The sequence below is a fragment of the Rhodamnia argentea genome, chromosome 6, assembly GCF_020921035.1.
Source record: "Rhodamnia argentea isolate NSW1041297 chromosome 6, ASM2092103v1, whole genome shotgun sequence".
In the NCBI taxonomy this organism is placed as follows: Eukaryota; Viridiplantae; Streptophyta; class Magnoliopsida; order Myrtales; family Myrtaceae; genus Rhodamnia; species Rhodamnia argentea.
Genome location: NC_063155.1, coordinates 9,556,992 through 9,568,487, shown reverse-complemented (window position 1 = coordinate 9,568,487; position 11,496 = coordinate 9,556,992). Strand labels below are relative to the sequence as shown.

General features: G+C 43.7%; 2 protein-coding genes across 2 annotated transcripts; one reads left to right on the top strand and one right to left on the bottom strand.

Annotated features, from left to right (window-relative positions):
• Window positions 1–3,238: 3,238 nt before the first annotated feature.
• LOC115741597 (probable metal-nicotianamine transporter YSL7) lies at window positions 3,239–6,811 on the bottom strand. The gene is made up of 6 exons (XM_030675585.2): window positions 6,391–6,811; window positions 6,106–6,269; window positions 5,780–5,880; window positions 5,080–5,269; window positions 3,845–4,937; window positions 3,239–3,540 (listed from the first exon to the last, which is right to left on the bottom strand). Exons 1-6 carry the CDS (start codon window positions 6,809–6,811, stop codon window positions 3,239–3,241), a joined length of 2,271 nt encoding a protein of 756 aa, XP_030531445.2.
• An 801-nt stretch (window positions 6,812–7,612) lies between these two features.
• LOC115741598 (probable metal-nicotianamine transporter YSL7) lies at window positions 7,613–10,590 on the top strand. The gene is made up of 4 exons (XM_048280639.1): window positions 7,613–8,027; window positions 8,148–8,311; window positions 9,329–9,397; window positions 9,496–10,590. Exons 1-4 carry the CDS (start codon window positions 7,613–7,615, stop codon window positions 10,588–10,590), a joined length of 1,743 nt encoding a protein of 580 aa, XP_048136596.1.
• Window positions 10,591–11,496: the final 906 nt, after the last annotated feature.

Here is an 11,496-nt window from a genome sequence, read left to right as displayed (position 1 = left end):
ACGAACCGACCTAACTGGCCGGTTCTAGTCCTATTGACGCCAGGGACTGGGTAGGTTCCCCAGCAAAAAAAGAACAGGGGGAACTGACCTTGACCGGTTGAGTTCTCCAACTACTTTTTCATATGATAATAATTATACTATTAAATAAATCGAAAAAAAAGGGTAGGTTTCAGGTATACAACGAACCAGCTAGTTTAGTTAAATGCCGGGTCCAAAAATCGAGAATTGACGGGTAGGTTCTAAGTCCGAGATAATTATAAAAAAATCTATAAACCTGTTATACATACGTCAATTCAGTTCTAAACTTTTTAATTTGATCAATTTCGTCCTAAACTTTGTAACGATTTACTATTATAATCATTCGGGCTAATTTTAGCCGAAAAGCTGATGTGGACGTTGTTTGTTCTAACAAGATTGGTGCTAACTTGAGCAATTTTTTTTTTGTGCATTTAGAATAACATATTTGAACTTTTTATAATTTCTTATAATGTGGAATCTATCCGCCTCGGAACCGATCTCCTTTTAACTTGGAGTGTTTATTACTTATCAGCAACAACTATGGTAATTACTTTTCAGATTTTTCTTTTGTTTTGTTTTTGGCATTGACTTAAGCACTTAAATAGGGGTAAGCACTCAACTTCTAGTTGCCATACAGTGGTCAATCTTGATCAACCAAGTCTTCCCGCTATAAGAAATTATTCTCAACATCGTACCATCCTTATCATAGCTCCAACATCATCTGTTTATGACTAGCTTTCTCATTGATGTTCATGGCCCTCTTTACATATGTCAATCAAACTCGAGACCCTGTCTCAACCAAGACCGATTCCTAGTGCCGCCACTTTTTGACTTAAATGGCCCGGGCCGCATTACTCGCGACCGTGATTGTCCGATTCTCTCGACATAAGTGATGGCTCATGTTCCGTGGTCGTCGTAAGCATCTGCGATTTCCAAATGAGTAAGTTTCGGAAGATCGAACGATGTCGATTGTGTGATGAGGGGTCCAAGAATCGACCGCTCCAAATTACATATCTTTATGTGAAAACGGGGAAAATTACTAGAAAATTCTTAAATCTATTGCGATTATGCCGATTCAGTTATAAACCTTTTGCATTTGTATCATTTTAGTCGATCTTGCTCAATTTTGACTGCCGGCGGTAACATGGCATTTTCGGTGCTAATGTGAACTTTTCTTTAATAACATTTCAATAATAATTTATAATATTTTTTTTCTTTTCTTTTCTTTAGTTTTTATCTTTTTTTTTTGGACTTACGACCTCGCCAGTCCTAAATAAAAAAAAAAGTCTAAAGAAAAAAATAAAAATATTATTTAAAAAACCTACGTTAGCGTTGATTGGTCAAAATTAGCCGGATATATTAAATTAACACAATTGCAAAACGTTTATGACTGAATCGACAAAAATGAAATTTATAACTGAACCGACACAATCGCAATAGGTTTAAGATTTTTTTTTTTTTAATCATTTTCCCCGGTGATAAACTCTGCCGTGTTTGACACTTTCCTAGCCAATGCTCGGATACCGTGAGAACCCTTTAAACAACAAGTAAAGAAAATTTGAAAACCTAAGACGGGTTCGACATAGTATCAATATTTTGACCAGATTCCCGGACAAATTTGATCGAATTGATGTCCATGTCTTGACTCCTTGTGCCAAGAAACAATCAAAATGCGCCAACACATTGTCCATTCCGACGATGTCGCGGTCCGAGCCACCCTCGGTCGCCGTCGCCGTCGCTCGTCCCCCTTTCTTCAGAATTCTGCGATCCGTCATCCCTTATTGCTTCTCGAGCACGGCCATCACGATAGAATTCAAAGTAGATGATGCCATTGATGAGGAATCAAAAGGGTTTTGCAGAGAAATCACAGGAAATGACTGAGCATCTTCAACATCCATGTAGAGAGAGAGAGAGAGAGAGAGTCAACAAGGGCTGGCCCCAGAAATTTGAGGGCCTCGTCCGTTTCCCTAGTCTACCTTGAAGAGTAGAGACGAGGAAAAAGAATCGATCGGATCGGGAACTGCTCGGACCAGATCGAATTGGCTGATTTGGTCCTATTTTCGAGGGCAACGATCCGGTTTCCTATTCCAAACTGATAATTGTAGGTTTGGTTCCCGATTCCAAGGGTAAGACCACCCAACCGGTTCCGCCTTTTTTATTTTCAATTTCCAATTTTAATTTTTTAAAAAATATTTAAAGCAACCATTTGAACTCTTAATCACTAGGCGTATTTCTACGCATTTATAATGTGATTCATTGGACGCCCAGGAACCGGTCCCCTCGATCTGGTTTCCGGTCTCGAGGTGGGACGGGGAAACGATCAGCCCTACTATAATAGAGTGGTCACCACCAGAGCCTTCATGCACTCAAAGCCACAAACGCGTGTCGGCCAATGTGATTCTGTGGATGATGTTGAATCCGAACGAGTGCACATAATCAACAGGAAGTTCCTCACCTAATTTCGAAGCCCATTGTTTTGTGTATTTGACCGCCGATCCATCCTCGCCTATCGTCTTCTTCGGCAATGTCCGTTTCGTGACGACCGATGTCGTAGTCGTGTCCCTTAGGCGTGTTCCTAGGGCGGGCCTACTTTGATTTCATATGAGCAAGAGATCTATAGTGCCGACGACCGACTCTTTCCACCCCTCAAGTCATCGAAAGTACACTGAGGAACGCCAACGTCCATCACCCGCCGAGCGAAAATTCCTTATTCTTACATGGATCGAATGAGAATTTGTCAATTTTTTCCGGAGCGACGGCAGGAACTACCCCGGCCACTGATCATGATCGAGACCGCTGTGAGATAAAGCTTGAAAGGGGCAGATCAAACGTTCAAAAGAAAAGGCAAAGTGAGCGCAAAACGATGCTTCTGTGTAGAAAGACAACGACTATGTGTAGGCCGCAGGGAAGGCGCAGAAGAAATTCAAGGAGACATGCTGGGTAACTTGATTAAAAATTGAGGAGAACAAGTCAGATACACATGAATCTCGATAACAAGCACAATCTGCAAACTTTCCTAGAGACACCTAATCCGTGGGCGCTTACTATGTCATCTTTGCAGGCACAAACCACGGCAAAAGGCGGCACCCGTGCTCGATTTGACATAGGTCCTAATACATCGAAGGTGGTTTCCACTTTCAGCTTCTTCCTCACAGGATTGACATTTCAGCAAATTGTCAATTATATCTTGCGGGTTTGCAATCAATGTCAGTCTCGGGACTCATGCGGAGATCAATGTCACCTTCGCAACTCTGTTACACCGCAAGCTGCAGCAAGTGTAGAAGCACTGGTCGACATGTTTGACAGTGCTAGCGCCATAGCCGCCTGTTCCGACATTGTCTACCCTGTCAACTAATCCTTCTGCTTTCTTAGCATACTTGATCATCGCCCTTGCCAAGCCTGCAACTAATCCTCGCACGAGCAGCATTGGCGCGAGTGCATCTCCGGCTGGCTGAAATCGCGGGTTGGAGATCGATGACCTGACTCCGATGGGAAAATGGGAAGAGAGAGACATGAGGCTGTCTGAAAGGGACGACGCTCCAAGATTCTCTCACTCTGCGTATGGGAATCAAGGTTTGGGAAAGACATAATCTGGCGAGTGTTGGGAAAAGTAACTATAGCCCGAGTAAGCCACAGTGCAAAGCAATTGTGGGCAGGAAAATGCTTTCCAATCTGACAGTTATTTTTGGTCGTAGATCCACACATCATCATTGCGTGTTTGCATAAAGCACTCATTAATTGAAAAGAAAAGAAAAATAATTGCTCTTAAAAAAAAGAAGAAGATGGACAAGAAAAGTAAAATAAAAATGATGGTAATGTCAAGAACCACTGTTGAGGCAAGTTTCTACTTGAGAATCCATCTGCTTGGGCCAAAATCTCATGCACATTGGCGCAGTTATCTTCTTCATATTGAGCACAGAGACGGGGAACAGCCACAGCCCATCTGCGAATATGAAAGCAGACCCGACAAGGGGCGCGAACGTCTCTGCTTGGACCTTGTTCTTCCCCCTCCAGATGTAGAAGATCAGGTACCCGACGCACATGTCCACGGTGATGTAAGCTCCGATGTAGAACGGCACGGCGAACGCCACAGGGATCGGTATCACGTTCCTCCACTTCTTCGGCATCGAATCCCTGAGCAGGTCGACGAGAATGGCCGCGAGGAAGAAGGCCAGGGAGAGCTCGAGGCAGTGCTTCGGCAGCGTCGAGAACCCGCCTGTCGCGTGCGTGGCGGCTTCTCGGAAGCTGCCAGACCAAGCAGCCGAGAACCGGGATTGCGGCGTCCCGAACCCGGGGTTGTGGCTCCTGAGGTACAGGAAGATGGACGGGGAGATCACACACCCCATCAAAGTCCCGATCAGTTTGCTCAGCAAGAGGGATTTGGGGGAAGAAAGTGTCATGTACCCAACTTTGAAGCTCTCCATCACGTCAGAAGCCCCGTCCACCGAGTTCATGATAACCCCGCATGCTGCGAGCCCGACCAGGACACTGCCCCGGGCCTTCCCGGCCCATGAGGCGAAGGTGAAGATGGCCAGCTTCCCCAGGTTTGACGTTATGGACATGTCGGTTAAGCCGGCGGCGTACGCCTTGCAGAACCCCAGGATTGGGGCGATCAGGTATATGATCAAGATGTAGTACCATTTGAGAGGAGGGAAGATGAAAGGGAAGACCGCGGTGGATATGCTGGCGATGGCCACGTAGCCGCCGACAGCCACTTCGTTCGGGATTAGGTCCTCGAGGAAGGCCTTTGTTCTGACCTCTTCATCATAGGAGACAGGTGACTTCTCATGGAAGGGATCCTCGGCGAAAGGCGAACCGGCGGCATTGCTGATTTTCTTATTCTTGAACAACCCGATGACGATGAACTTTATCATGTTGTAGACCGCATCGCCAGTTATGATGGCGAGGCTAAAGTAGACCTGTGAGACACAATCAAGATCCAGACCATCAAATGAGGGGGGACAAAATCCAGACACGGCCGATTACTCAGGTTATCTATGCTTCTCGAGTAAACATGAATAAGCAAGCAAAGACGAACGAGCTATTGGTCGGGGACATCACCCGATAAGCTCGGGGGCCGCTGAGCCTTCTGGCAGTGGCATCTGCAGGATACCAGTCACCCTTCTTGGTGTCTATGTAAGGCCACAATATACCCGAGGCGAGAATTGCACCAAGCAATTGGGAATAGGTTATCACGAAGGGGGACATCATTCCAACACCAATATATGATGAATGGAAGGCGAAATTGAAGCTGTTTCAGTAGCAGGAAGTGAGAAAAAGAACTTCAGATGAGGAACTTGCTAGCACTGTAGGCAGCGAAAACAGTAATTCCAACCGAAACATGTATCGTTCAGGCAATGCATTCATTTCTGTGAAGTAGCAGTAGTGTTGATATTGCCATCTTTTCTATCTTTACTTTGCAAAGACAGTACTTTTTCTTAGTTTTTTTTTCCCTAAGGATCGATCGCTAGAACTGCAAACATTTATTGCTTTTGTAGACGATACCTCCTCTGCAATGCTTTGAATCCAAAGGTGGGGAAGAAATGGAATCCGCAAGAGCTACCTCCACTGAACAGCCACTGGTATATGCTCCAAAAGAAGGTGATTGCAAAGGATCTACTCAGAGTCGTCCCCTGTTTCCTGTCGGTTGATCGATGAAAAATAGTGTTAATAATTGTTACTCGTGCAGTCGTCCAGAAACCGACACCAGAAAGGTGTTGTCGAGAGGAAGAACGCAAATGAATAGGAAGAGAGAAAATACCTGCCATTCAATTTGCCTATCTGAGGAGTGTGGAAGCTATTTATTATATTACCTGTTGCATATCCAGTTGGGTATGTCAACTTCTTGTCAATGAGCATGAACTGGGCAACAGAAGCTCAAGAAGTCACCAAATCGTTCATGTCGACGATAAACTCGAGGATGGATCATTCATAAGGAGAAGTAAAGAAGCAACAGACACTAATTTATTCCTACAACTAATCTCTGCATCATAGGATGCTGCATGTATACATCCTGAGCTAGAACTTTTGTAACCGATATGAATGTTATGAGCATTTTAATCAGCGATTTGAGCATATAATGCTTACCCTTCGAAGAGGCAATATAGATAATAGACCGGCGGAGCTAGTGAGAAAGAGAAACAGTATCATCCACCCCAAGCTGGGATTCTTGATATCATATGGATCGACTGGTCCTGGACTTTGCTTTGCGACAGTGTCGCTCATGGCGAAAAGATAGCTCGAAAAGCCTCCTGTTTAGGAGACTTAAATCCAGCGACTTAACACCGGCTAATTTCCGGATATCATTGAAAAAACAAGCCAGGACATATCATCAATAATAGGATTTATCTTGCTGCTAAGAAGACAACTCACCACTCAAAGCGATGCTGACGATGGAATCGACGCACGTTTGAACGACGGTATTCTCTTGCCTCGTGAACGGCTGACTCAACAAGCCGGTTGCATTTAGCAGCTTCGTCCACATAGATATGAAGACGAAACTGAAGGCTCCGCCGAAGAGATTCACGGGAGGGATGAAGTTTAATATCAGGTCCATCTTCAGGATATAAATGGTCCAGAAAGCTCCCATGGCACAGCTCACAACTAGAGCTCTCAATGTAAGCTGTCTCTGCCACGGAGGGACCTCCTTCCCTTTGAGTATGAACTCCACGGAATGCAATTCCCGCGGCTTCTCTTCATTGTTAGCCGACGTCTCTGGTGCCAACGTCTTGTAATCGCAGGGCCAATCCTGACGGTCCATCTGGATCTTTTCTCCATCCTCGGTGCTGCTCATCCCGGTATAGCTCAAGAAGGGGAGGGTCAAGAAGGCCGTTTCGTGTTGAGGAACAAAAGAGATCCTTTGAAGCGATCGAGAACAGGGTAAATTGAGCTTTGAGGTTGTCCTGTATAGTTAGGACATGTTGAATCTCTCATGTTCCTTAGAGATTGGAAAAGAAAAAAATTGTTAAGTTGTTTTTCTGTGGGCATCCGAGGACAGCCTGTGTTGAAACTGGGATGCATGTTCCTAACCTCCAAGCCTGTAAAAGAACATTCCGCGTCCCAGAATCACAACGCGAGCAACGGTCTCATACTGACTTTCATTTCTCGTGAAATACCTAAAACCTTCTAAATTATTATGACATATGGAATTCGATATAATTTTTTTTACCTAGTATCTCGTTAGCACCCGCCCTGGATAGACCATTTCTTGAGGGGTTCGGTCCGGTTCTCGATTCCTGATTCCAAATTTTTGGAATAAGATATTTCAGGGTTTAGATACGTCGTAAACTTTGGTATCGGTTTGACCATTAACGAAATTAATTTATCACTAAAACATCTTTTTCTCTTTTAGAAGGCACAAAATTATTATATAGGTTTTTTTTTTTAAAATTTTTATTTTACAGAAACAACACTTGTGAGAACATACGAATTGTTTCCTGCCTTGTAATTTTGGGCTGTCGGATGTTTTCTCAGCACTGGCTGTGTTTCATACATACCCAAAAGAAACAGTCTTGAACAAAATTGCAACAACTCCCTCTTCTCTGTACAAACAAAAGGCCTCTGCGATAATTCGCCTTGATCTGTACTTTCGACGATGAAGGTGATTGAGGATGGTGAAAAGATCGACCTCAGCCAAAATGATTGGCCTCTGAAGTATAATAAGCTGGAGGAAGACATGGGGAATGAAGTGAAACCGCACGAATTGCATTGCATAGAGTTCTTATTCAAAGACGAGGAGATCCCGCCATGGCAAAGCCAACTCACATTGAGAGCTGTAGTTGCGAGTTGTGCAATGGGAGCTTTCTTGACCATTTTTGTCGTCAAGATGGACCTGATGTTCGGGATGATCCCTCCGGTGAACCTCTTCGCCGGATTCTTCGGTTTCCTCTTCATCTCGACATGGACAAAGTTGTTGAGTGCAGCTGGCTTCCAGGGCCAGCCGTTCACGAGGCAAGAGAACGCTGTCATTCAAATATGCGTTAACGCCATCATCAGCATTGCTTATAGTGGTGAATTCTCTATTAGCAGCAAGAATCCTGTCTTTAGAAATCTGTCTGGATTCTCTCTTTTTTAATAGCCTCGAGAAATGAGAAGGTTGTGTAGTTACTCTAGTTTATTCCTATAAACAGGAGGCTTTGCAAGCTATCTTTTTGCCATGAGTGACATTGTGGCGAAGCAAATGCCCGGGCCGGTCGATCCTAGTGACATAAAGAATCCCAGCTTCGGGTGGATGACACTGCTGCTTTTGCTCTCTAGCTCTGCCGGCGTATTCACTCCGTTGCCTCTTCGAAATGTAAGCATATGCGCTCAAGTTGCTGATTAAAACGCTCCGAACGCAATCATAGAATACAATGTTTTAGCTCATACATACTGCATTTTACAGTTTGAAATTACTACTTAAGCAAAAATTGGTGTGTGATGTTTCTCCTGTCTTCATTAAAACAATGCGAGAAAATATGCTCCCAAGTTCACGAAAGACTCGCCGTGTGTTTATTCAATGTCAGTCTAAAAATCTGTTTCACTTTTCGAGTTTCCGGTGCCCAGTTCATGCTTATTGACAAGAAGTTGACATTCCCGACTGCATCTGCATCAGCTAATTTTATAAATAGCTTCCACACTCCTCGGAGGGGCAAATTCAATGGCAGGTTCTTTCTCTCTTTCCTTTTCATTCTTCCTCATCAATAAAATCCTCTTTTTCTTGTGGTTTTCCGAAAGGGTGCTCGAGTAATAACTACTAACCCGATGTTTCTCAATCCGCCAACAGGAAGCAGACCAAAAAACTGAATAGATTCTTCACAATTAGCTTTCTTTGGAGCATATTCCAATGGTTATACAGTGGAGGTGACTCGTGCGGATTTAATCATTTCCCCACTTTTGGACACAAAGCATTTCAAAGGAGGTATGGCTTCACAAGAATTCGTCATTCGAAATTTGAGCAATCACTCTGTACCAAAACCTAAAAGGAGCACTCTGTCTCTAAAGGAAAGGGGGACAGAGAAACAGAGACATGGAAGAGTCTATACTATTGCTACTGAATGTAATTAAATACATTGGTTGAAGCATACATGCTCTGGTCGATATTGAACTATTTGTGGATATGAAGGAGATGATAACTGAGAGCTAATATACCCTTCAAGGCTAGCAAGCTCCTAATTGCGATCTTTTCCTCGTTTCTGGTGACCAAAACAGCTTCTATTTCAACTTCCAGTCAGCATATATTGGCATTGGAATGATGTGTCCGTTCATAATATCCTATTCACTATTGCTCGGAGCGATCCTATCATCGGGTATATTGTGGCCTTACATACAGACCAAGAGTGGTGACTGGTATCCTGCAAAAGTTGCTCCCAGAACTCTCAGCGGCCTCCAAGCTTATAAGGTCATGCCTCTGACCAATAGTTCAATTTCCAGTTGCTTGCTTGTTTGGGTTTAGGCGAAGAGAAAAAAAAAAGTTTGAATTTTGATTGTGTCAAGCAGGTCTTCATTGGCCTCTCCATCATAATTGGTGATGGAGTCTACAACCTGATAAAGATAATTGTTGTTGGGTTGCTCAAGCATAAAAACAATTCTGCTTTGCCTGTTGCTGCGAACTCCTTCACTGGAAACACCCCTGCCTCCTATGATGAAGAGGTCAGATCCAAAGCCTTCCTCAAGGACCAAATTCCAAAGAGAGTGGCGATCGGCGGCTATGTCGTGATAGCTACTATATCCGTAGCAGTATTGCCATTCATCTTCCCTAGTCTCAAATGGTACCATGTGTTGACCCTGTACCTGATATCCCCACTATTAGGATTCTGCAGAGTCTACGTGACCGCTTTAACCGACATGTCCGTATCGTCGGTTCTTGGGAGGATGGCCATCTTAATCTTTGGTTCGTGGACTGGAATGTCCAGCGGCAGTGTCCTAGCCGGGCTCGCTGCTTGTGGGGCACTGATGCATCTTGTGGATGCAGCTTCCAATATGATGGAGACCTTCAAACTAGGGTACATGACACTTTCCTCCCCCAAATCTCTCTTCTTGAGCCAACTGATTGGGACTTTAGTGGGCTGCTTGGTCTCCCCTTACATCTTCTTGTACTTCAAGAACCACTACCCAAATGGATTTGGTACGCCTGATTCCATGTTCCCAGCTTCCTGGGCCAGCAGTCAGAGAGCCGCTGCCATGCGCGCCACAAATGGGTTCTCGACACTGCCAAAGCATTGCCTCAGTCTTTCTCTTGCATTCTTTTTCGTGGCCATTCTCGTCAGCTTGCTCAGAGACTCGATGCCGAAGAAGTGGAAGCATTTGATACCGATACCGATGGCTTTCGCCGTGCCGTTCAACGTTGGAGCTTATCTCAGCATTGACATGTGCGTTGGGTACTTGGTGTTCTACCTGTGGAGGAGGAAGAACAAGGCCCAAGCTGAGGCATTGGCTCCTTTTGTTGGGTCTGCACTGATGTTTGGTGATGGGCTGTGGTGGTTTCCTAGTACCATACTCAGGATGAGGAACATAATTGCACCAATGTGCATGAGGTTTCTGTCCAAGGAGATGAGTGCTCAAGTTGAAAATTGCCTCAATGGTGGTTCTTAATTACTTCTTTTATATTTCTGCGACAACTTACATCAGATGTATTTATTGGGGAGTATGAACAACTCTCTATCGACGAAGGCATGAGGGTCCCACTCCTGGTGATCGAGCGGGGGCCCAAGGGAGCCACCCCGGTGGGGGTCGCAAGGGCAGTGCTTCCGAGCCAGCAAAGAGCTATTATAGTTTAAGCCTATATTTTGTCATTGGTAGTTTGAGTTTGAGCATATGAATAGGTACTGTTATATAATATTTCTTTCTTGTGTAATTGAAGGATGCAACAACAAGGTGTGGGGTGCTAATATAGTGGAAGTCTCTACTGAACGTAGTTCTAATTTGAGGATGAACCACGATAAATCTTGTGTCGATTTCTTTTTCTCACTTTTTTGCTTTACTGCGTTTGTGATTTGTGTGTCGAATCCTAACAGTATAATCAAGAAGAGCAAGGATTTGGAACGAATACTCCCCTTTGACACGTCTATTGTCCTTGCCTATTTACAAGAAGAGATGGATAGACAAGTCAATGCCAAATATAGGAAATTGTGTAATATATTCAGAATACAAGTTTTCTCTATAATATTATGCAATTATGGTGTTTGTAATTGCTAATGTTAACTTTATTTTTAATGTTCATTTACTATCAAAGATGAAATGCAATTTTTCTAATAATCGTCTAATCTAATTTATCCGTCCAATATGAAGTATCACGTTTAAATATAGTTTATTTTACAGCAGTTTTTAACATCACTTGCTGTATGACATCAATTTGTAATTCAACTCTATCACAAATATCTAAATTGCAAAATCGTAAGAGTTAACTATAATAAATTCATTTGTAAAAAGGGTTCCCACTAATTATGTTTCTAGTGATATTTATTCATGATGCACAATCACGAAATATAACTTGCATCG

Bases quoted from the DNA above. Each gene is read 5' to 3' on its own strand.
- LOC115741597 (XM_030675585.2), bottom strand. From the start codon at position 6,811: ATGAGCAGCACCGAGGATGGAGAAAAGATCCAGATGGACCGTCAGGAT. The intron at 6,270-6,390 runs GTGAGTTGTCTT...TCTCCTAAACAG, and splicing joins CGTCAGCATCGCTTTGAGTG to GAGGCTTTTCGAGCTATCTT. The intron at 4,938-5,079 runs GTGATGTCCCCG...TGTGTCTCACAG, and splicing joins GCGGCCCCCGAGCTTATCGG to GTCTACTTTAGCCTCGCCAT.
- LOC115741598 (XM_048280639.1), top strand. From the start codon at position 7,613: ATGAAGGTGATTGAGGATGGTGAAAAGATCGACCTCAGCCAAAATGAT. The intron at 8,028-8,147 runs GTGAATTCTCTA...TCCTATAAACAG, and splicing joins CATCAGCATTGCTTATAGTG to GAGGCTTTGCAAGCTATCTT. The intron at 9,398-9,495 runs GTCATGCCTCTG...TGTGTCAAGCAG, and splicing joins GCGGCCTCCAAGCTTATAAG to GTCTTCATTGGCCTCTCCAT.